The following is a 25,038-nucleotide window of genomic DNA, read 5'->3' on the forward strand; positions in this document are numbered from 1 at the left end:
TCTCTCGAAATTTACTTCACAGAAATTTACGTGCCCACATTTAAGAAAATGAACCGTTGTGCGTTAATTACAGGTTAACGCACTCAGCGAGTGAATTATCGGGATTTACCTGTACGAGTTCACTAACAATGAACGAGAAATTTCAATCAATACCGCACGCGGCTTTGTCGAGTGCGGTATTGAAAGTTTCGAATTCAGTGTTAGTGAAAGAGTACAGGTAAATCTCGATAATTCACGAGCAATGAGTCCGTTAACATTTTTATTATTCAGTTTGAATACACTGCGCAAAGAAGCAATGCATTGAAACCACTATATTTGAGTCACCCGACGCCATGGTGCAATGACAGTGGTAAGTTGAATTTACACCACGGCTTTTACACCACGATAATGACGTCAAGGTGGTTGTCTCGTCACAACCCAGTATCACGTGGTAGAAATCAGCCAATCAGAAAATCGGAATTCGTACAGTATAGAAAAGTTGAATAATAACTGCTCATGTACCATGATGGCTAAGCCAATGAAAACTCGTGCATTGCATTATCCAATGATCCAGGTTTTAATAATCAATAATACGGACTGATTTAAAGAGCAGTAAAGTCTCAGTTGATAACAGGAAACTCGTGAAACTGGTTCAATTTTGTAGAACATTACTTGAAAAACAAGAAACGCACATAAGGAATCACAAATCCTGAAGAAAAAGTTGGATGCGTTACTACATAACTGTTTGTATTCAAAAAAGGCTGGAAAGATTTAAAAGGGGTTAGTAATTCAACTTTTTGCATGGGCAACAAGAGCAATGAAAACCAAATATTTACCATTTCGGCAAAACGTTCTGCGTACGCAGTGCTTTCGCTAAAAAGCTCAAAAATTGTAAACAACACTGACGACGAGGATGGGATTCGAACCCACGCGTGCAGAGCACATTGGATTAGCAGTCCAACGCCTTAACCACTCGGCCACCTCGTCAGACGTTTCTTACTTAAATAAAAATTCCTGGCAGTTAGTCAAATTAACACTGTAGTCTCGACTGAACATCCCCTTCGTATAATTCTAAACTCATGTTCAAATTGTACTGTAAACGAGAGCCTGGAAAGACAATGTTTTTTTCCCACAACAACAGCAAGAACCAACCAAAAAGCCATTGGCCCAATAGGCTAAAATACCGCGTGCCTTAATAGATTACCAGTTTTATTTTATTTAGAAAACAAAAACCTCTCCATCAATGACTGATTCGTTCTTTTCTTTGTCATTTCAGTTCCAAGACGGAAGTCAACAGCCAAGCGAGAGGAGTGTAAAAGAGCGTGCAAGAAAAAGAAGTACCACAAAAGACATTGTTTCTGTGTAACGCCACTGGTACTGCGCATGCCTTACTTCTCAAGACTTTGGTGATCACGCACCCAGAGCTTACATGAACGACTTTGAGCGAGACACAAATAGATCTTTCATTCGGACGAAACTCTCCATTGGTACTTTTTAAATCATCGACTGCGAATTAAAAACGCAGAAATTTGTTCAAATGTTTCCATAATTTGCATTTTGCAAGTTGAGTTTCTTTTGGCTATAGAAATATGCTCGGAAATAACACCAGGAGAATGAATCATGTAGGAGACTGAATAGATTTATTTTGGCCTTTTCTCAGAAACATTCAAATTTAAGCCTTCGCTGTCCATCACTCCTGATACGTTACAACTATTGAAAAAATCATCTGGTATGAAATGACATGAAATGAACAACATGCACGCGCTAGATATGTCCAAACACCGACGGAGTTAGAAAGTCAATAAACTTCCTTTGGTATTTTCCCTGTTCATTTCTTTGGCCAGTTGTTGAACCTCTTGTTGAGGGAGCACTGGTGAGAGTTTGAAACGCTTTTTGCTTCGTTTCCACCTGAACAAAGTCAGGTGGACAACAGGGTATGGAGTGAGTTTGGTACATTCCCTTTGAGTACATAACATAAGATTATTGTGAAGGGTGATTTAGGCAACTTGCGGGTGAATCAATTTTGGCTACGAGCGAAAGACAGGTATAAAACCGAATATGAATTGACGAAGTTTGGTGCTATTGATTTTGAAAATACTAGTTTCACCCACGCTTAACAGATCGAAGACACTTTATTTATTTATTTGTTTGTTTGTTTATTTATTTATTTATTTTTGAAGGAAGTAGGCAAAGAGTTCGGAGGGAACAATCTTTATGGATGACAAATTTCAGGTCATAATGGGTAATTAAGCCTCTCGAGGGAGTAAGCAAATAAAAGAGAAGACAGATAATTGGGAAAAATCTAAAATTCTTGTAATAGCGCAGCGTAATATGGGAATGGCATGCGAAAACGACAGGAGAAAGACCAAGTATGTTTGATATCATAGATCTGGTATCAGTGGGCTCATCAAGGAACGCAATGAACCGAGAAAATTTGATGAAACTTGATTTCTGGTCTATCTGAAGCCGGCTGGTTCTATTTACGCGAGATTTTCAAAAAGAACTGAATCTGATTGGGTATTTGACGCGCATTAAAACGTTAAATGGCTGTTGATTCCTTAATAATGAAAACGGATTTACTCTCAAAGCAGCGATTAGTTTCTCGTCACCGCGACGTTACTCGTAAAGGGGTCAAAGATCGTGAACTAGTTTTCTGTTCCGTGGAAAGATTTTTGAATCTCCCCTTCCATTTTGCTTTTTTCAAAGTATGACAACACAGAGTAATTTTCAGAAACAAAAATTCATACAAAAAATTCATACAAAAAATTCATACAAAAACAAATGCGACCATGACAGAGCTGTTTTCAACTGAGTGCATCAACTACGGCTACACGATTGACTTGAAAAACTCGCGCTACTTTTTCATCCAATCAGAAGTAAAAGCAAAACCACTCGCGACTCACTCGCACGCGTTTTCCCGCGCTTTGCGTTAGTTGCGTGTACTTACTCTGAGCTTTGATTGGTTCACTGTATTGTCTGTGTCTTTTGTGATTGGCTAAAGTGATTTGACTTGCATGAAAATTAACCTCAAGGCGGAACTTATTTTCATATGAATGGTTTCGCATGACACAGAGGTACAAACCAACTCGGACCTGACCAATTACTTCGAATTTTGATTGGCTCACTACAGTATCTGTGTCCTTTAAGATTGCCTAGAGTGATTACTTTGGTCTTGGTTTTAAGACACTCAATCATTAACCAATCTAAGAAAAGAGCCAAATAAATAATTAAAATAAATTACTTCTAAAACGGCTAAGCGTGCAAAAAAAAAAAAAAGGTGGTCGTTTCCTCTCCAAGAAAAGGGGAGCAAAACAATCTAATTAAGACAAGACTGATCTATTGACCTTTCACTTCCATTTGACAGGCAACTTTTAAATCCCTACTGGAAGATCTCCACGCAGGTTTTGGCGACGCTTTGGAAAGAGATTTTGCTGCTAGAGTAACCTACTAAAGGCGAGCGAGCCTTCAGTCCTGATCGAAGAGACTGACCTGGTAAAATAATCACTTAACCGACTGGTTAAAGCGTTGGACGGCTAATCCAATGTGCTCTGCACGCGTGGGTTCGAATCCCATCCTCATCGACCGTCAATATCGTTTGCCTTTTTAGCTAGAGCACTGCGTGCGTAAAACGTTTTTCCGTAATCAGTGGAAAATATCTAGTTTTCATTGTTCTTGTGCTCCAAAATGTCTTCCAGAACAGAATTTTAAAAATGACAGCACCCCTGCAAGTAAATTGAGGTCATATAGAATCTTGCCCCGGCCTTTGAATTTAATTTTAATTTTAATTTTTTTCCAGAAATATTAAAGTTTTAAAGGCCGGGGCAAGATTCTATAGGACCTCAATTTACTTGCAAGGGGTTCTCATTTTTAAAATTCTGTTCTGGAAGACTTTTAGGGCCACAAGAGCAATGAAAAGCGAATATTCACCATTTCGGCAAAACGTTTCGCGTACGGATGGCTCTCGCTAAAAATGTAAATAATACTGACGACGAGGATGGGATTCGAACCCACGCGTGCAGAGCACACTGGATTAGCAGTCCAACACCTTAACCACTCGGCCACCTCGTCAGTTGTCAATTTTTCGATTAATGTCGTAAGATCATGTTTGAAGCATGTTTTGGAACCTTACGACAGTCGCAGGGCCAGTCGATAGTGAACTGTGTTTACGACTTGTCATTGCATGGGCTGGGCACAAGAGCACTCCAAAAGTCGGGTGTCGCGACAAACCGTACAAATTCGGCCTTCAACTTTGTGTCTAGTCTCGGAGTATCAGAAATTACACAGATATATCAAAATTTGGCTATAACCATCTCATATCCAACGTGCGCGAGTGAAATAATTTTTTTGTTAAAAGCGCCCCCCAAATAGAGAAAACTGAAATGAAATTTAATAAAAACGACCAAAAAAGTTACGCGTACGCTTATCATATTTGTAGAGCATAGTATAATTGCCCATATACCATGATGTCTAAGCCAATGAAAACTCTTGAATTGCATTATCCAAAAATCCAGGTTTAATGATTAATAATATAGTGTGATTTAAAGAACCGTAAAATTTCAGTTAATAACAGGAAACTCTTGAAACTGATTCTGTTTGTAAAACATTACTTGAAGAAAAAGAAAAGCACATCAGGGATCACAAATCCTGAAAAAAAGTTGAATGGGTTACTAGACAATTGTCTGTATTAAACACGGGATGAAAAAACTTACAAGTGGTTAGTAATCAACTTTAACATTTCCGGGAAAATTTAAAATCAAAATTAAAATTAAAATCAAAGGCAGGGGCAAGATTCTTTATCAGTGGCGGATCTAGGGGAGGCGGATGCCCCCCCCCCCCTCCCCCTACCCTATTTCGGGTAAAAAAAATAATCGCAGAAGAAAAAAAAGCCGGCAGGGCAAGCCAAAAAAAAAAAAAAAAAAACGCCTTTCTCCTTAGCTCCAAGTCTTGATACCGGGGGCCCCTCTTCGCTCAAGGTCTGGATCCGCCATGGTGTAAGACCTCAATTTACTTGTAAGGGTGTTGTCATTTTTAAAATTCTGTTCAGGATGACTTTTTGGGTCTCAAGAGCAATGAAAACCGAATATTTACCATTTCGGCAAAACGTTTTGCGTACGCAGTGCTCACGCTAAAAATGTAAATAATAGTGACGACGAGGATGGGATTCGAACCCACGCGTGCAGAGCACATTGGATTAGCAGTCCAACGCCTTAACCACTCGGCCACCTCGTCAGTTGTTAATCGTGGGATTAATGTCGTAAGATCATGTTTAAAGCATGTTTTGGAACCTTACGACAGCCGCAGGGCCAGTCGATAGTGCGGACTGTATGGCTTTTCTATGATGAAATCTGGGCGGGGCACGGGCGCGATCCAAAAGACGCATGTCGCGACAAACCGTACTAATTCGACCTTCAATTTTGTGTTTAGTCTCGGAGTATCAGATATTACAGAGATATATCGAAGACTAAAAAAACTAACCTGATTTCAAGACGTTGTCAGAGCATAGGTTATCTCTCGATATTTACTTCATAGAAATGTACGTGACCACATCTAAGAACAAGAACCGTTGTGCGTTAATTACAGGTTAACGCACTCAGCGAGTGAATTATCGGGATTTACCTGCACGAGTTCACTAACAATGAACGAGAAATTTCAATACCGGACGAGGCTTTGCCCAGTGCGGTATTGAAAGTTTCGAGTTCATTGTTAGTAAAAGAGTACAAGTAAATATCGATAATTCACGAGCAATGAGTCCGTTAACATTTTTATTATTCAGTTTGAATACACTGCGCAAAGAAACACTGCGTTGAAACCACTATATCTGAGTTAGCCGAAGCCATGGTGTAATGACCGTGGTATGTTGAATTTACACGACGGCTATTACACCACGATAATGACGTCAAGGTTGTTGTCTCGTCACAACCCAGTATGAAGTGGTACAAATCAGCCAATCAGAAAATCGGAACTCGTACAGTGTAGGAAAGTTGAATAATAACTGCTCATGTACCATGATGGCTAAGCCAATGAAAACTCTTGAATTGCATTATCCAATGATCCAGGTTTTAATAATCATTGGCAACAGAGTGATTTAAAGAGCCGTAAAGTCTCAGTTGATAACAGGAAGCTCGTGAAATTGGTTCAATTTTGTAGAAAATTACTTGAAAAACAAGAAAAGCACATTATGGATCACAAATCCTGAAAAAAAGTTGGATGCGTTACCAGATAATTGTCTGTATTAAAATAGGGATGGAAAGATTTAAAAGTGGTTGGTAATTCAACTTTTAAATTTCCGGAAAAAATTAAAATCAAAGTTAAAATTAATATCAAAGACCGGGGCAAGATCCTATATGACCTCAATTTAATTGCAAAGGTGTTGCCGTTTTTAAAATTCTACTCTGGAAGACTTTTTAGGCCACAAGAGCAATGAAAACCGAATATTTACCTTTTCGGCAAAACGTTTTGCGTACACAGTGCTTTCGCTAAAAATGTAAACAACACTGACGACGAGGATGGGATTCGAACCCACGCGTGCAGAGCACATTGAATTAGCAGTCCAACGCCTTAACCACTCGGCCACCTCGTCAGTTGACAATCTCTAGATTAATGTCATAAGATCATGTTTAAAGCATGTTTTGGAACGTTCCAAAAGTGTTGTGTCGCGACAAACCGTACTAATTTGGCTTTCAACTTCGTGTTCTATCTCGGAGAATCAGAAATTACACAGAATATTCCCCAATTTTGGAAGCTGCCGGTGTCGGAGAAAATATTTGAAGGATAATAGCCGAGCTCCGGCGGCCCGAAGAGCCGCTAAGCGGAGCCCCATACTCATATAGGAAAGAAAAGGAAACCCATGAGTTGATTTTCTCCTGGCTATCATGGCTAGCGGTATTGCTCGTAGGCGCGTGCGCACGACGGCGACGACGACGACGACGGGGTCGCGCAACATGGCGACCATACTCCAAATAAAAGGTTGACAGAGACATGCAGCCTTGAGTTACCGTGTACTTTATTGGACATCCATGTTATGATCAATTGACACCTGACAAAAACAAGGTATCCGCTGACCAATATCACGTGACCATATCGCAGGCTCAAGTTTACAGCTCATCGAGGTCGCGTTTTTTTTAAGTTTACCGCTGACGAAGGGCTGGTTTTCGATTGGATCGCGGGCTCAGCTCAGATTTACCTGTTGAAAACAGTGCAGGATTGTTCGGAAGCCGGTTAACGCTAACCCAGGATTAAAAGTTAACCGAATTATAACTTTTTCTTCTATACAAATGTTTTTTTGCTGCTTTGTTTTGTGTATATGGTGATTATTAAAACTCAAAACAGAAGGCCAAACAATATACAGAAAACCTCAACGCAAAGTTACAAAACTCAAATCAAAATTCTACCTTTTCCTGGGTTACCTTAATCGAGCTCTGAACAACCCGGCCAAGGAGCTACGCTTTTAGGCTGGCCTAAATCTATGTATTAAACACAATAACTTCCATTTGACTTCGAAAATATGTTCGGATATTTGTCCTTGGATATTATCTGTTCCTCGAAGCTCACCGTTTTCCTCGAGCTTCGTTCCCGGAAAACTGTTTGCTTCTCGGAACAGATAATGTCCGCGAGCATATTTTCGAGGCAAATGGGGGCTATTGTTTATATATACCGTGATGGCTAAGCCAATGAAAACTCTTGAATTGCATTATCCAATGATCCAGGTTTTAATAATCAATAATACGGAGTGATTTAAAGGGCCGTAAAGGCTCAGTTGATAACAGGAAACTCGTGAAACTGGTTCAGTTTTGTAGAACATTACTTGAAAAATAAGAAAAGCACATAAGGGATCACAAATCCTGAAAAAAGGTTGGATGCGTTACTAGATAATTGCTTGCGTTAAACACGGGAGGAAAAGATTTAAAAGTGGTTAGTAATTCAACTTTAATTAAAATTTCCGGAATAAATTAGAATTTAAGGCCGGGGCAAGATTCTATACATAATGACCTCAATTTACTTGCAAGGGTGTTGTCATTTTTAAAATTCTGTTCTGGAAGACTTTTTGGGCCATGGCACAAGAGCAGTGCAAAACGTTTTGCCTAGGCAGTGCTTTCGCTAAAAATCTAAACAACACTGACGACGAGGATGGGATTCGAACCCACGCGTGCAGAGCACATTGAATTAGCAGTCCAACGCCTTAACCACTCGGCCACCTCGTCAGACATTTCCTGCTGAGAAAAAACTTCCTAGCAATGAGTTAATTCTCGGTCTTCAAATAGACACTGTAGTCTCGACTGAACATCTCCTTCGTATAATTCGAATCTCATGTTCAAATTATAACGAGAGCCTGAAAAGAAATTTTTCTTCCCAAAGCAACAGCAAGAACCAACCAAAAAAACCACTGGTTCCAATGGCCTAGAATAGCACGTGCCTTAATAGATTATCAATTTTATTTTATTTGAAACAAAAACCAGGCTCTCTATCAATGAGTGATTCGTTCTGTTCTTTGTCGTTTCAGCTCCAAGACGGAAGTCAACTACCAAACGAGAGGAGTGTAAAAGAGCGTGCACGAAAAAGAAGTACCACAAAAGACATTGTTTCTGTGTAACACCACTCGTACTGCGCATGCCTTACTTTACGAGACTGTGGTGATCACGCACCCAGAGCTTACTCGAACAACTTTGGCGCGAGAGCATGGACACAAGTAGATCTTTCATTTGAAAGAAACTCTCCATTGGTACTTTTTAAATCATTGACTGCGAATTAAAGACGCAGCAATTTGTGCAAATGTTTTCATAATTTGCATTTTGCAAGTTGAGTTTCTTTTGGCTATAAAAATATGCTGGGAAATGGCACCAGGCGAATGAATAATGAGCAATACAAAAGCAAAAACCGACACAACGTAGAATGATTTTTTAAGGTGTACTAAATTTCGGCTGGCCAAACCAGCCTTCTTCAGGTACAATGGAAAATTTTACATTGGTACGTGTTTTTATGTAGCCGATATTTACGTAATACCGGAAATACGCAAAAGTAATTGATAGTGTAAATTTAAAATAAGCATACGGTATAATAAAATAACATGATAAAAAAACGTAATAAAAGAAAACAAATGGAAACAACTAATATGTTTCTTCGCGGATGTTCAGACCATTAGGATCAATTGTTCTGCCTTTTTGAATGAATAATGTACGAGATTGAATAGTGATGTCTCGGCCTTTTCTCAGAACCATTCAAATTTAAGTTTTTGCTGTCCATCATTCTTGATATGTTACAACTATTGAAAAAATCACCTCGTACGAAATGACGTAAAATGAACAACATGCACGCGCTAGATATGTCCAAACACGGAGTTAGAAACTCAATAAACTTCCTTTGGTAATTTCCCTGTTCATTTCTTTGGTCACGTGTTGAACCTCTTAATTGTTGAGGGAGCACTGGGGAGAATTTGAAACGCTTTTTGCCTCGTTTCCACCTGAACAAGGACAAGACAAGGTGGACAAGATGGTATGGAGTGAGTTCGGCACATTCCTATGTAACACATTAATGTTTAACCATTCTTTGAGTTCCTAATATAAGATTCTTGTGAACGGTGATCTAGGCAACTTGCGGGTGAATCAATTTTGGCTACGAGTGACTGAAGAAGATGAATTGACGGCGTTTGGTGCTATTGATTTTGGAAACACTAGTTTCAATCACGCTTTACAGATCCAAGACACCTTATTGATTTGTTTATTTATTCCTTTTTAAAGGAAGTGGGCAAAGAGTTCGGAAGGAACAGTCTTTATGAGAAATATCAGATAATTATGCATGGGTAATTAAGCCTATCGAGGGAGTAAAAATAGGGAAGACAGAGGATCGGGAAAAATCTACCATTCTTGTAGTGGCGCAGCGCAATATGAGAACAGCAAGTTCGATTCATAGATCATCGAAATCGTTGCTTCAAGCAATGCACTCCACACGAAAAAGACGACAGCAAAACCAAGTGTGTTAGATCACAAAGACCTGGTATCAGTGGACTTATCAAGGAACCTAACGAGCTGAGACAATTTGATGGAAACTTGAAGCCGGCTGGTTCTATTCGCACGAAATTTTCAAAGAGAACTGAATCTGATTGGGTATGTAAAGCGTATTAAAATGTTATTGTTAGTCAAATCGGTCGGTCTTTGGTCCCTCTATTGTTAGTCAAATTAAGTCGATCTGTTGGAACCGACCAATTTGACTAACAATAGACGGATCGAAACCCACCAATGACTGATGACAAACTTTAAACGAGTCTTTCAGCCAGCTAAATTGACCAATCACGTTCAACGGACCAGACTTATAACATCATCGACTGACAAACACTATTCATTTGATTCTGAAGATGACTTCCGAACTTTTCAGAACTACCCTCCCCGGGACGATCACGCTATACTAACTACTGATACTCCTGGGTTCAAACCATTTACTGTGAAAGAGATTTTGCTGCTATAGTAACCCACTAATGCCGAGGGAGCCTTCAGTCCTGATCGACAATATTCAACTCATGAAATAATCTTATCCCGACACGTGTGACGAGGTGGCCGAGTGGTTAAGGCGTTGGACTGCTAATCCAATGTGCTCTGCACGCGTGGGTTCGAATCCCATCCTCGTCGTCAGCATCCTGTGCCTTTTTAGCTAGAGCACTGCGTGCGCAAAAACGTTTTTCCGTAATCAGTGGTAAATATCTGGCTTTCATTGCTCTTGTGACCCAAAATGTCTCCCAGAACAGAATTTTAAAAACATCCTTGCAAGTGAATATAGAAGTTTGCCCCGGCCTTTGATTTTAATTTTAATTTTGATTTTTCCCGGAAATTTTAAAGTTGAATCACTAACCACTTTTAAATCTTTCCAGACAATTATCTAGGAATTCATTGGCTTAGCCATCATGGTATAAGAGCCATTACTGCACCATGCTTTACAAATATGGTAAGCGTGCGCGTACTTTTTGGAGGTGTTTTTATTTTCATTTTATTTCAGTTTTCTCTATTTTGGGGGCGTTTTTAATAAAACAATTATTCCACTCGCGCTTCTTGGATATGAGACTGCTATAGCCAACTGGGCACTGCGTGCCTGGCTGGCCATCTGCCAACTCATATCCAAAGCGCGATTGTGGAATAATTGTTAAATGTTAATTAACATGCAGTGGTTCTTTTTCCTAGATGTGGTCACGTAAATTTCTATGGAGTTAACTCTGAGAGATAATCTACGCTCTGACAGCGTCTGTCGTAAAAAGAGAACCAAATAAATTGATATCAGGTTGAAGTGGCTTCCGTCTTAAACAGGTGTGGCGAAATTTAATCTATATTTTTTTATGTATCCGCTTTAGTACACGTTTCCTTTTTCTCTATTTTTGTCAACCAATCATGTCACATATTTTCGTAAGTATCATATAAATTTTGTAACCGTTTTATCCATATCTACTTAGCTTCAGTGTAGCCCCAAAGAAGGTTATTCCCGTCTAACCGAAATATTGGGCTTTAAATTTATTCTTTTCAGCCGTCCGGTCAGCCTTTCAATTGGTTTTATTTATTTTACACTGCTGATCCTGATCTAAACCAACAACCGGCTTCACTCCCCTACTGTTTGTACAGGTGGTCCTTGCGTTACAGTTCATCCGATTACATGTCTTTTAAAGCTGTTGATATATCTTAGTTATCTTAGTTTGTTTTTGATATTCTGATAGAAATAAAATAGTACAGTTTGCCGCGACACATGCGACTTTTGGAGAACGCCCTGCTCATATAATGCAGAAGTCAAACACATTTCATCATACAAGACCATACACTATCGTCTGTCGTAAGGTTCCAAAACATGTTTTTATAATCTTACAAAAATGTAGTGGAAATGGGCAATTGACGAGGTGGCCGAGTGGTTAAGGCGTTGGACTGCTAATCCAATGTGCTCTGCACGCGTGGGTTCGAATCCCATCCTCGTCGTTCCTTTTTGGCAAACTTGACTTGAAATCTTTTTGCTTTTAAGCCCAATCGTTTCTCTTTATCCAGTCATTTATCAAATTCTCGGGAAAAATAGTTAGGAGCTGGGCCATAGTAGACCCTATCAATATATATAATATTATCCGATCCTATTTCTGGTTAGCTATAATGATTGTCTTCTTAAAACTTTGAACTTATTCACACTTTTTTCTCTTTTCCACAAGACGTGCAAAGGCATGAGACATCACCGCAGTTATTTTTGAACGCAATTTAATGGGCAGTTGCCAAAATAAGCCCAATTCACTAGAAGTAAACTACAAAAAATTAAAATTAAAAAACTTCCAGCCTGAAGATATTTATAAGAAACATATATTTGTACTGCGGGACAAAGATTTTCCTCATATATTCTCTTTCACATCTTCACCTCTACAGATATATCACAAATTCATATAGCCAGCTCCTAGCTGGCTTGAAAACTCAGTTGGTAGAGTACTGCACTGGTATCACACAGGTCACCCGTTCGAATCCCATTCAAGCCTGAATTTCTCTAGTCTCGGAGGTTTTTGTCTTTTTTCTGAAACTGAATTGAAAAAGCGGGTCTCTTAACGTGGAAATTAAAAGAGAAAGCCTCTGGAACCAAAGTAGTTTGAATTTTTTTTCAGGCTTATTTTCGCAACCGCTGAAATTTCGTCCGGTACACAGCGGGGGTGGTCTCAAAAGCCTTTTGTTAATCTTTCTCTCGCAGAAATTATTCTTGTTGTTCAGTTGGAGCTTCTGTGAACTCAGGATAGTCGTATAGTAACATCACGTCAGCCGAATGGATATATTCTTGGGTCGTTCTTTTACTCGGTTCACTTCTTTAAGCCTAGTTTCTCTATCTTTCTCTTACCAAAAAGCGAACTGAGCGAGCGCGCGAGGAAAATCGCGCGAAAACAAGCGCGCAATCCGACCACACCCCATCCCGTTTCATTCGCACTAATTGAATCACACACGGTTTTAAGTTGTTCGCGCCTTTAATCAGTTCTTAAAACGAGCAATGCGTTATCTTTTTGGTCTACAGAAATGTCATTCTTTTCATTCCACCGTCTGCCGAATCCTTCGCACCTCATTTTACTGTCTGTGTTGATTGCCAGACGTTGTTCCTGCTTTACAATACAAAGATGACACAACAAGGACAATTTCTTATATTTCAAATTTCATATTAACATGCTAATACTCATAAAATCAAAAGAAAAACAATTAATGAATATGTGTCATAGTAATATCGCCATTTATGAAAAAAAAAAAATTCTGTCTTAGAGATATAGGGAACGGATAAACAACATAACAAGAGTAAGGAACAGACAACCTCGTTCCCAGCATTTCTCATCTTCCCGCCCTCCCGGAGTGAGAGAGACCCTGGAAACGAGGTTGACGAGCAAAGTGAAGTTGTATCTAAATCACTGATCTTGATTCTACAAGTTTCATTTGGTAAAACATTTTATGTTGTTAAAATGTAACTAGGCTTCATCTTTGACAACAAGGTCATCTTGTAACGAGGCTAAATCTTTCCATTTACTGGTATTCGGAAACGAGTTTGGCATGGTAGTCTTGAAACGAACACCATTCTTAAACACCGCAACAGGCAAGAAACGCTGTTTAATCCTTCTTAACTGCGCGTGACAATCTTCAAGATCAATGTCAACATCTTCAAGACGTAAAATTGTGATATCTGCTACACGACCATGGCTTAACGAGCCAATCACATCGTTTCGGCCAATGGCAACAGCTGGTGTCATAGTAACAGCTTTGATAACTTCAATCAAAGGCATTCCCACGTGCAGCATTTTCGTCATCACAGTCAACAAATCGTACGCGGGACCATCTACAGATTCCACGTGCAAATCAGAACTGATTATGTCTGGCCAAAAGCCCTCTTTCGCACATATCTCTGCTACAGTCCACGAGAACGACCCACATCCATGGCCCACGTCAAAAAGTACCCCTCGCTTGTGAGCATCGTGCACTTCACGGTGGATTTGACTATTCAGTGGGTTGATGATGGTGCTTGACCAGCCATGAAGACAGTGGGTGTATATATCTCCAGCGCGTAAGCTCCCTGGACACGACATTTTTTGTTGTCCTAAATCGACACCAGTGAAAAACAAATAAATCATAATTAAAAGGTATTGACTTAACGCCTAATAGTAGTGAACACAAGAAACGCCTTGTATCCGAGCCTCAGTAATGCCGGGGCACAACTACAGCTTCTGTAACATGATGTGGCTATCAGCATTGCTACGCCCACCTCTGCCCCTTCCTTATGGGATGGGATTCTTGCACGTCACAGTTAGTTAGTTAGAAATCATCCAATGGATACTTTGGTTAAAAGAAACCCACATTGAATTAGTGAAAGTCTTAATTCAAGAATCTAGCCAAAGCTCCAATAAAATTATGTCAAGAATTGACACAAAGCTCAACAAACAACTCAACTTGACAGATCAACAATAAGCATTGCAAGCAAATGTTACGTTTACCAGGCAAATTGCTTCTGTTCATGTGATTATTTGTGTGACAGCAGGCCAATTTGTAGTCATTTTGTTAAATTTGAACTGCAGTGCTAATAAATGCGCCCACATTACAGAGTATTTTATAATTTTCTCACTCATATAATAAATGATCGGTCATATGAAAGGTCAATGCAAAAATTCTATTAGTAGTACTTTTAATTAGTGGCACTACTCAGAATATTTGAAAATTTGTTCATACTGACAGAATTTGTCAATGTCACTCATAGGGTAAATAATTTGCACTTGTATCCATACGATATTACTTGTTACAATCCATCAAATATGTTTGCTTGGTTGGTCTAAATAAGTCACGTGACTGAATGTGTCCCAGCTAAAACTGGGGAATCCCCAATTCTCAAAACCACATGAAAAATATTTGAAGAACATTAATCAACACAATAGCCTCCATTTGGCAAGAAAATATGCTCACGGACAGATACTTCTCCTTCAGTTGGACATAATCTGCTCCTCAAAGTTTACAGTTTTCCTCAAGCTTAAGCTCTCAGAACACTATTTGCCTCTAGGAACAGATAATGTATGTATGTATGTCTGCAGAAAAAATAATATTCGAGCATATTTTCAAGCCAAACAGAGGCCATTTTTCATATATACTAAATATTATTATATCATTGATCAGATTCTGTCAAATATGTAGTTTATGTGTACTTTTTGTAACCAGTCAAGTAAACATTTCTGTGGTTGCCAAGATTACAAGTCATGTCAGTTAAATTATCCTGTAGAGCAATGAAACTTTAAAAAACTCACCTGTTTGCTGAACAGGAATTGTGGAAAATGTGTGATGGGTCATAAGTGGGACATTGGTTTCTGACGACACATTCAGAGCTCTCCTGTTGTCACAAAGAAACCATAATCAATCAATCAACACTCTATTTAAACATGTTAAGCCTAAGAGCTAGGTAAGCTCAATCAAAATACGAAATTATGTGTATGCAAAAAAATTAATAAATAGATAATATTCAAATAAATAGATCATCACAAAAACCATACAGTTAAATATCCCTAGTTAGTACAAAATGCCTAATTGAATGGCTTAGTGCAACACTGACGTAAGTGACTTTTTCGGGTGAAAAATGATTTTTTCGTTCAAAAGCGCCCAAATTTTTGCATGTGGTCTCCAACGTAATAGGAAAACATTGCCCTGTGTTTGTATTCCTTGTTTTTTTCGCCTGATGTACAAAACAAAGTGGAAAGTTTACTCACTCAAAGACGGGATCTGGAAATGAATTTCTTCAACTACGTTGTGACGTAAGCTTGCGTTTGCATTATTTTGGCGCCCAAGACAACGTCAAGCTTTCGATCAGACAAGTTGAAACCTCACCTGTTGCATGAAGTCCGCTTATTTGACTCGTATTTGCGCCCGCCTGGCGGTGAAAGGACTTCATTAAGTCCGGAAACCCGTAAGTCACTAGCATATCTCAAAGAAGCGAGATGTGTTGCTGTTCCAAGATCGCTAAGCGGTCGAAGGCACACTGAAGCCAGGCGAGGAGTTTGAAAGCACTTCTCATACCAAAAAATGAGTCGATGGCGAGAAGTGGCCCATTTGCCAAATGTTGCTGTGCAGAACGTTTGGAAATAAAGAAGTGCTTTTAGACGCTAAAAAAATCTGTTTAATCGGCCCGTAGGCCTTGCCGTGTTGAAGTTGCTCAGGGATATCCCATAATAATCTTTAATGCATCTCGATAGGTCTTGTCAGTCGATCTCAGTCGGCAATGGAAAACGTGAAAAACTTACATTTCGCTCAGCCAACGGAATATTAATTGAAACAGAATCGACGGAAAAGATATTTTTTTCACTGAGAAAAGTAATGTATTACTTCATTTAGACAAAAATAGCCCTAAGCCCCGATTCTTTCCAGGAATAAATGGCCAATGTTTTCATGTAAGAGAAATGATTGATCCAAAGTCGCGATTGTTGACCATTGTTGTGTTACAGTGTGACAGTTGACCTTTTGGGAACTGGGGCAAACAAACGCCAATCATATTATGGACTAGCGGCTTTCTTGCCTTTATTATCATGGAATCCCAATGAAATGATTCGTTTGTGAGGTTAGAAGATGGCGAGAGAAAGAGACAACAGTGTAAGTCTTTTGTCTTTAAATATGCCATTCCTTTTGCTATATATTTTCCGTTTGTTTTCGGTCTTCCCGCTTAGATTCAGTTCAGTGTTTTCACAAATATACAGGGTATTTAATTATCGCAGAGACGGAGCAATTTCAGATTGACTCAGCCGTTCAAGTACTGTAATTCGGAAAAATCGTCTCTCTTCGAATGTCAAGCGTTAATTCCTTGTGGCAACATTTCACGAAATATGTTTTATAAGGTATTTGTTGTTCGTCACGCAGTCAAAGTAATGGCAAGCTGCGCTGTTATAGCTCATTGAATTTCAAAACGTTTTACATCGCAGTAGCACCTATGAAATGCCGCATTTCGCCAGTGATTTTCACTTTTTTTTTTTTTGAAAGAATGCAAACCAAACTCTTTTTAGTTCTTAAGGAGCTTCATGTTTTCACTGATTGCAAAACGTTTCACGAAATATGTTTTATAAGGTATTTGTTGTTCGTCACGCAGTCAAAGTAATGGCAAGCATCGCTGTTATAGCACATTGCATTTCAAAACATTTTACATCATCGCAGTAGCACCTATGAAATGTCGCATTTCGCTAGTGATTTTCACTTTTTTTTTTTTCGAAAGAATGCAAACCGAACTCTTTTCTGTTCTAAACGAGTTTCATGTTTTCACTGATGGCAAAACGTTTCACTCTCAGAAGATAGGTAACCACCGCTAATAGACACTGGTCGTTGACTTTATTTAGATTCCCGATCATGCATGCTGTGTTTATGAAATGAACCGTTTTCTTCTTTTATTATTTTCCCTAGGCTAGCACCAAAATAGAACTAACCCTACCACAAAGTGTTTAGAGACTCTAACCCTAAGCCCTAGCCCTAGCCCTAGCCTTAACCCTAAACCCTAACCCTAGCCCTGGCCCTAGCCCTAGCCTTAACCCTAAACCCTAGCCCTAGCCCTAGCTCTAGCCCTAGTCCTAGCCCTAGCCCTAGCCCTAACCCTAGCCCTAGCCCTAGCCCTAGCCCTAGCCTTAACCCTAAACCCTAGGACTAAAACGGTAACCCTAACACTAAATGCTAAACCTAGGCCAAGGGTTAGGGTTTGCTTTTAGGTCTAACGCTAGCCGTGGGGTTATGTTACCTTTACTGTAACCGTCAAGCTATAGGCTCATCTTTCTCTAAGGCCCATGGTCATCCATTTCGTTTTGCGGCCCTGTATTATTGTTTTGAAGTCACCGTTGTCCTAATGTTTCTTTCTTTTTTTCCGAAGACAAAGCGCAAACCAGCTAAAAAAATATGCGGGGCTATGCTCTTCTACTCAATTGCAGACGACACGCAAAAATTCGGGCGCTTTTGAACAAAAAAATCATTTTTCACCCGAAAAAGTCACTTACGTCAGTCTTGCACCAAGCCATTCAATTGTATATTTTTACCGATACTATTAACACTAAATTATGCAGCTACGTAATAAAATATCGATAGGTCTGTTAACTTGTATACAGTCAAAGGTCTACAGTTCACAGTTCACTACTAACAAAACTTAGCAACATCACTGGCTAGTCTCACAATTCACTTTTATTCATGAAAATTCACATTCACTTAACTGGTAGTAGTAGTTAATCTAGATATTTCAACATAGGATAACTGAACATTTCCTTGCGCTTTGACTAATTTTCACAATAAGTAACATAATTTATCTTTAATACAGAAACAAGAACAAAAATTGAAAACTTTAAACAAACTTGAAAGCTTCCTCTTCATTGGCTCCGTCACTGGCGGCACTTGCAGAGAGGCGAACTTTTACTCCTACTATTACATCTCTGTTTTGGTTTATGCACTCAATGCATAACTTAGAATTTACTTGGTTTAGTGAGTCACATTCTCCTCCTTTTACTGTGAAAAACAAACAAAATAAACACTGTAGTAAACATTGAAATAAACTGTTAAATACAGAAATACAACAGAACAATTGTTTGCAATTTGGTAATTTTGAAAATAAAATAAAAACAAATTTGTTGTGTCAGATGTAGCAATTTCTTTTTTCAATTTCTAAAAGCATACATGTTGCATTAATGTCACTATTCCGCTATTCAAACTAAGTGTAGAATGTAACGCAACCAGGTAAAAGGTAACCAGACCAAATTTGCAAACAACAATACGGTGTAATTGAGGGGGACACAGCAGCCCTGTGGCAGGCTTGACACAACTTCATGATAGGTGCAAAAACTAAAAGCCTCACTTATTCCCCCACTAATGTGGGAATAAGAGAAGAGTATTGGCAAAGCCTTTTTTATCTCCCCAGCACAGCACAGGCTGGATTGCACAAGATAAAGGCCAGGATATAAGATGGCAAGACACAAGCAATGGCAAGTCCCTATGCAGACTTAACTGAACCACAAGGAGTGACCCCAGTTTAATGACAAATAACGAAAAAAAGCCCTTCTCCAAGGGAGGGGGGTGGGAAATTTTAAAGATAAATTGTTACAAACTGTGTATTCTTGTGCAAGCTGCCAGGATAATGCCCTGTGACAGTGTATTGAAATTTATATAGCAAGACAGTGTCTCAAAGTTCAACCAATAGGTACAGCTGTACTATGAACTAAAGAGATGCACGTGGCAAGCTTGTTAGCCATGAATGGGGCTAACAAATGTATGGGCCAATCTAGAAGAAGCTACGATATTTTGGGTCTTTCTGCAGGTACCAGAAAGCTTTGTATTTTTGGTCACTTGGGATTAGTCTTTATTTGGATTTGTTTTGTTTCCTGTCTTTAATTTCTTTTGTTTTAAGTAATTTGTGTTCCAGTACTCACAGAGGGAACCAATATTTTACTAGATTACATGACGAGATAGAAGCTAAAATACAGATATGAATAGTGTTTGTGCTAACTGCTAGAATAAGGGAATGTTCATTCATTCAGTATTGTACTATTGTTTATCCTACTAGATTGTGTGATGAATGAAAACAGCCTAGCCCTCAAGGGATGTCATGTTCAATTATCTATGTTGTACCGCCCAGTAAAAGTGATAATTGATTGCTCATTTTGGGGGATATGTCTGTGCACTTACTCATGTTATAGTCTCAAGAGACTTTTTAATATCATATTAATATATGAAGTTTATAAATTGTCATTTGAAACAAAACAAAAAAATTAATTCAAACTGATTGATAAAACTTAGAACTAGCCAGAAATTCAAACCAGTTATTTACATGTACATCACTCATTCTTAATACACAATGCGTTATAATGTAAATATTAAAGATAAACTCCTCTTGCGTTGCATTAAACCCACAATTCTCAGTAGTGATCGAGATGACTACTCATTTCTTGTTATAAATAATTCAGAACATGAGAAAATAATTTATTAGGAAGCAGAATGCAGCAGTATACTAGTAATAAACTGAAGAAACAATTCAAGAACAGCATACAAACCCAATTCTCACACAACAATAAAAGTTACATAAATATAGATAATCAAAAATGGCCAGGAGATTTGATTGTTTTGACTGTTTTTTTTTTTGGAACTGGACTGAAAATCTGTTCATGAAAGCCAGATAGAAGTTACAGACACTTAATAGTGCGGACTGTGTTACCAGATTCAGGTCATCCCACTCCACATGCTTTCATCATTTGGTTTTATCCTAGCACTCTATTAATGTAGGACGTGTGAACCTGTCCAAGCTCACCATTGACTCTTTCTGTTGCTCAGTGGTTAGAACACCAGCTCAGGTTACCCATCTGGTAATTCTGGAGGGTCATGGGTTTAAAAGAGGGATTCATATTTTTTTCTTTTCTCACACTTGCAACGTGCTGAACATCATGCAAGTATATTTTTTGATATCTGGAATTATCAATGCTCATTAATAAGTTTATAATTCCTGGCTAATAAAAAAAAAATCACTTTATTTAGGTGTCGATGTATTTAGCACTAATGTGCTAATTGGGGACACTGTAAATAAATAAACAAATATTTCAAATATAACATAAACTATTAAGAATCCCAACTGGTGGGAGGCTGACCAGTTGGCTATTTACACAATGCAGTCGAGGAGTTGAACTAGGAGCTACCGAGAACAAATCCAAATAGCAGTAGGGTGGAGGATTTGAACCAGGGACCTCCAGATTTCAAATCCAGTGCCCTAAACCACTTGGCCACGCCGCCTCCCTCTAAATAGCTAGTAGCATGTATTAAGACAATTTATATAATTCTACATGTAGATATAAATTCAGTGTTACCAAAACAGGATGTAATGTTATTAAATCACAATGCCTATTTGACACATTTTTTAGTTGCTTTTTGTGTAAATGTTAACTGATAGAAAAGATGCCTTTAAGGTATCATGCTATCCCATTACAAAAAGTAATTAATCTCTAACATTTCATGATGGTTGGCAAATTTTACATACCCCATCCCGTGCAGCCTGCTGATGCCAGCCCATGAGCTGCTATATGGAGCAGAGACAACACTCTGGTCTGTGACTTTTCCGCAATAAATTTACGAAGGCCAGGGAAGGTTGTGGCTCCTAAGGCAAAAGATAAGAAAAGTGTAGATTATCTTAAAAGAAGCAGTTTCACATACACTTCAGCACATGTACAAGTCACTGTGGACATAAAGAATAGCAGTACTTTGTCTTATAGCATAAACTGAGTTATTTGCTTTTAGTTTTTTGTAACTCCTCTCTTTCCTGTGTAATGTAAATTTCAGTCAAACCTCTCTACAACAGCCACCTTGGGGACAAATGAGAGTGGCCGTTATGTGGAGGTAGGGGTGTAATATGACACCTGGTTTTTTAGTCCTGCCAGGCTGTTACCAAAATTGCTTGCCAAACTCTGGTGTGCCACTTATTTAAGGCCAGTCAACTTACTTTTCAGCTCTCTGATTATTTGAAGCTTGTAATGCTTTTATTTTCTTATTAATAGCAAAAAATTAAGTGGTTGGTTTTGGTGGAGTCTTAATTCTATCAGAGCTCAATATCCTAATTCATTTCATGTAGGAGTGTGAACAACTCTTATTATTAAAAGCTGTTTTCAGAATTTATGAGGGAATCTCCATTTATGGGGGAATAGCGACAAGGTGGGTGTAGGGGGGGGGGGGGTTGCTATCCTTTATCCCTAAATACCTATTTATAAACAACATGGCTTCAAATAATTTGCAGTATTATGCACAACAACATACCTGCACTTCCAGCATCAACAACAGTTGTCACACCCCTGGCCAGGCATGTCTCGTCTACATCAATACCTAGCGGCGTAGCATGCTGATAAACATGCACGTGAATGTCAATCAAACCTGGCGTTACAATGCATCCAGTTGCATTATACTCCTCAAAGCATTTTCCTTCAAGATCAGGTTCAATCGAAGCAATCCTTTTACTTCTGATTCCAACATCTGCAATTATATCCAAGCCACTGGCTGCATTTATGACTCTACCGTTGCGGATTACCAAGTCAAATGGCATACATTCTTCATTCTCCTCCATTCTCCACTGTCTCCACTTCTACATCAGGGAGAACTGGTGACTGGTGTTTAGTCTCTGACGGGTGTTTAGGAACGCCTGTTGAAGTCTGCTGTGTGCGGTCTGTCTATTAACTCTTTCCTTTATCAGAGTGAAAGGGTACATCTAAACTACGGAACTTCGTATGAAAGAGTACATGTATATATGAAGATATGATTGATCATCGCAGCTATACGGGAAGCAGGGTTGGCGCAGTGGTGAGAGCGCTCGCCTCCCACCACTGTGTCCCGGGTTCGATTCCCGATCCAGGCGTCATACGTGGGTTGAGTTTGTTGTTGGTTCTCTTCCTTGCTCCGAGAGGTTTTTCTCCGGCTACTCCGGTTTTCCCCTCTCCCCAGAAACCAACATTCCTAATTCTGATTCGATCCGGATTATTGCCAAGCACTTAATCATGAGCCTCTGGCTCGGGTGATTGCGCAAGCACTCCCCGTGTTTGACATTAAATTTCCTTTTACATTTACATTTTAGATACACACAACTTATCAGCAGTTGTGAAATTAAAGCCTGAAGAAAATTCAGGCCTGAACAGGACCTGACCTCTGCGTTACCGGTGCGGTGCTCTACCAACTGAGCCGAGAAACATTATCGCAGAGGTCATGGGTTCGAAGCCCGTTCAGGCCCGAAATTTTTTCAGGCTTTAATTTCACAACTGCTTAAGTTGTGTGTATAACTGCGATGATCAATCATATCTTTATATCTTTCTCCGCAGTTCAGATATATGGTCTTTCATATATTCATTTGAATACATGTATATCGTTCATTGAGTTCTAAAAAAATATATTAGCTGGCACCAAGACATGAATTCTGAGCTTCTGAAGTATCGTGCAATATATCTAGACAAAGAGTAGTCCCTCTTTGTCCCTCTTTCACTTAGTCCGTCGTGCGTGACGCGAAAGAAACCCGCGAGGAAGAAGACGGCCGCGCGAAATCCTTGAATTCCTTCCTCGTGGCTTTCTTTGACGGTCTTCTTTCGCGTCACGCACGACGGACTAAGCAAGAGAGACTACTCGTAGTCTACAACATGTGCTGCAGTGTGAGTCGAACCTGTGTTTGCAAGAACGCCAGGTTAGGACCATGCTACAGGCGCTGGGCAAAAATATCTGCACTATTTTAAAGTGCACCTAACCCCCCAATTTTTTTTTTCGCTAAAATAAATCTACACATTTTATTTGAAATACTTCTGCGAAAAAATTTTTGGATTCGGTTAAATCCTCGATTTTCTGTGCCCCGACGAAATCTCGAAAATAGCCCCAAAACACCGCCATTTTGTTTCACGCCCGAGTTTGAGGAGAATGGGTCCAGCGGCTGTTGTGACGTCTACCCAGAAAGGTCGAATATCTCACGTCCTCTCATTGAGCTATTTTTTTGTAAAAAAAAAATACCTCTTAGTCGGCGCGTCGGGTATGTTATGGACGGGTCAATGGATGAGTGAGTGAGTGAGTAAGTGAGTGAGTGAGTGAGTGAGTGAGTGAGAGATGTATGTATGTCACACCAATCAGATTGGGTCTACCATAAACAGCCAATCAAATTTCTTGTTGTAAAGGTAAATAGTATGTGAGAAGATTTGGTCCCGATAGAGTTCAGAACGGCCATATTTGTTCTTCTATAAAAGAGGAGGAAGTATTCATATATTGGGTTTACTTCGACATTTTCTGTGGGTTAGGCTGAGGATTTTAGTTAAATGAACGAGATGAGCCTTGAGGTTTGAAGCAGTTCGTGAGTTAGTAGTATGCAAATGCAACGAGATTTTTTTATTTTTGGTTACAAAGGTAATTTGATCCTTTTGTTTTTCACAAGGAGTAAATTCAATTAGAGGTCACGAATCGTCGCTTCTAGCTCTTAGGAGATGTTTTAGAGGGGACGAGACTTAAGATTTGAAACAGTTCTAACGTTTACAATAGTAAGTGCGGGTAACGATTGTTTTGTTCTTGTTGCATGCAATTGTAACGAGATATTTTTGTTTTTTAGTTACAAAGTGTAATTTGACACTCTTGTTTTTCACAAGGGAGTAAATTCAATTAGAGCGGACGAATCGTCACCACTCTTTCCCACGAGATGTTTGCTATCTTTAGTAACAAATGGTAACTTAACACTTGTTTTTTTATATGGGAGTAAATTCAGTTAGAGCTGACAAGTTATCGGCTATTGTTTCCAGGATGTGAAACAAAAAAGAAGCTTTCATTTCTGGACGGTTTTTACGTCTCTGCAGTAGCAGTTTAATAGTTTTATTTGATGACATTCATTTCAGTCCGATATTTTTTAAGGTAAAAAGTATCAAAACTGCTCAAATGTTCTTTGAAGACTGCGCGGCACCAAGTTAAAGTACAATTTAATTAAATCAGACTTTAAACGCGTGAGAGGTTTTTTTTCTCTTTCTTTCTATTTTTGGTGAAGTTGTGTTGTGTTGTGTAAAAAGGTAAACTTACGACTTGTATAAAATGCGAAAAAGTCTCTAAATTAATTTGAGTATTTTTGAGCAAAAATTCCTCTTGGGGGTTGGAAGGGTTATGTGATCGGTGAGTGAGGGAGTTATGCATGTGCGCGTGTCACACCAATCACAGTGCGGGTTGTATCAAAGAACGAATCAAATTGCCTGTTAGAAAATAAGATGGTATCTACATTAATCTGGAGACGTGTCAGATTACTGTAGTTTGTTCAGTCAAACATTTTATGCCTTACTATTTAGCTATCTTACCATGACCGATGTAACATCGCCACCAAAAAAACTTGTCAAATTAACCAAATCATTACTGTACCATGAATGCTCCTATCTCCGACACTTCACACAAAAAATAACTCTTGCACGCCTTGCGTGCCTATGTTTTCCTTCAGGATGGTGCAATACAGATTCGAAAAGTGCGCAGAAGTGCCTTCCAGAAGTGCTATCGGCTGTTGCAGCAATATCCCAAATCTAAAAAAAGATATCTTGTACAATTTACTGGCGATGATCGGTCAATGGAACAATAAAGACAT

The 25,038-nt window shown here is 39.1% G+C and overlaps 1 protein-coding gene, 1 long non-coding RNA gene and 7 other non-coding genes across 9 annotated transcripts; 3 read left to right on the forward strand and 6 right to left on the reverse strand.

Moving 5' to 3' along the window:
- Nucleotides 1-884: 884 nt before the first annotated feature.
- Trnas-gcu (transfer RNA serine (anticodon GCU)) lies at nucleotides 885-966 on the reverse strand. The gene has a single exon. It is a non-coding gene; the product is annotated as a tRNA-Ser (tRNA).
- A 2,999-nt stretch (nucleotides 967-3,965) lies between these two features.
- Trnas-gcu (transfer RNA serine (anticodon GCU)) lies at nucleotides 3,966-4,047 on the reverse strand. Its single transcript has one exon. It is a non-coding gene; the product is annotated as a tRNA-Ser (tRNA).
- A 1,079-nt stretch (nucleotides 4,048-5,126) lies between these two features.
- On the reverse strand, nucleotides 5,127-5,208 carry Trnas-gcu (transfer RNA serine (anticodon GCU)). The gene has a single exon. It is a non-coding gene; the product is annotated as a tRNA-Ser (tRNA).
- Nucleotides 5,209-6,477: 1,269 nt separating this feature from the next.
- Nucleotides 6,478-6,559, reverse strand: Trnas-gcu (transfer RNA serine (anticodon GCU)). The gene has a single exon. It is a non-coding gene; the product is annotated as a tRNA-Ser (tRNA).
- Nucleotides 6,560-8,098: 1,539 nt separating this feature from the next.
- On the reverse strand, nucleotides 8,099-8,180 carry Trnas-gcu (transfer RNA serine (anticodon GCU)). The gene has a single exon. It is a non-coding gene; the product is annotated as a tRNA-Ser (tRNA).
- Nucleotides 8,181-10,516: 2,336 nt separating this feature from the next.
- Nucleotides 10,517-10,598, forward strand: Trnas-gcu (transfer RNA serine (anticodon GCU)). Its single transcript has one exon. It is a non-coding gene; the product is annotated as a tRNA-Ser (tRNA).
- A 1,241-nt stretch (nucleotides 10,599-11,839) lies between these two features.
- Trnas-gcu (transfer RNA serine (anticodon GCU)) lies at nucleotides 11,840-11,921 on the forward strand. The gene has a single exon. It is a non-coding gene; the product is annotated as a tRNA-Ser (tRNA).
- A 991-nt stretch (nucleotides 11,922-12,912) lies between these two features.
- LOC110050958 (uncharacterized) lies at nucleotides 12,913-22,046 on the reverse strand. Its single transcript, XM_020756939.2, has 5 exons — nucleotides 21,726-22,046; nucleotides 20,956-21,072; nucleotides 18,293-18,443; nucleotides 15,233-15,315; nucleotides 12,913-14,040 (listed from the first exon to the last, which is right to left on the reverse strand). The coding sequence occupies exons 1-5, from the start codon at nucleotides 22,027-22,029 to the stop codon at nucleotides 13,418-13,420; spliced, it is 1,278 nt and encodes a 425-aa protein (XP_020612598.2). The 5' UTR covers nucleotides 22,030-22,046; the 3' UTR covers nucleotides 12,913-13,417.
- LOC149098031 (uncharacterized) lies at nucleotides 15,844-20,831 on the forward strand. The gene is made up of 2 exons (XR_016203692.1): nucleotides 15,844-16,565; nucleotides 18,853-20,831. It is a non-coding gene; the product is annotated as an uncharacterized LOC149098031 (long non-coding RNA).
- Nucleotides 22,047-25,038: the final 2,992 nt, after the last annotated feature.

This window comes from Orbicella faveolata, unplaced genomic scaffold (genome assembly GCF_042242905.1).
Source record: "Orbicella faveolata isolate gen_17 unplaced genomic scaffold, um_ofav_v1 contig_46, whole genome shotgun sequence".
NCBI lineage: Eukaryota > Metazoa > Cnidaria > Anthozoa > Scleractinia > Merulinidae > Orbicella > Orbicella faveolata.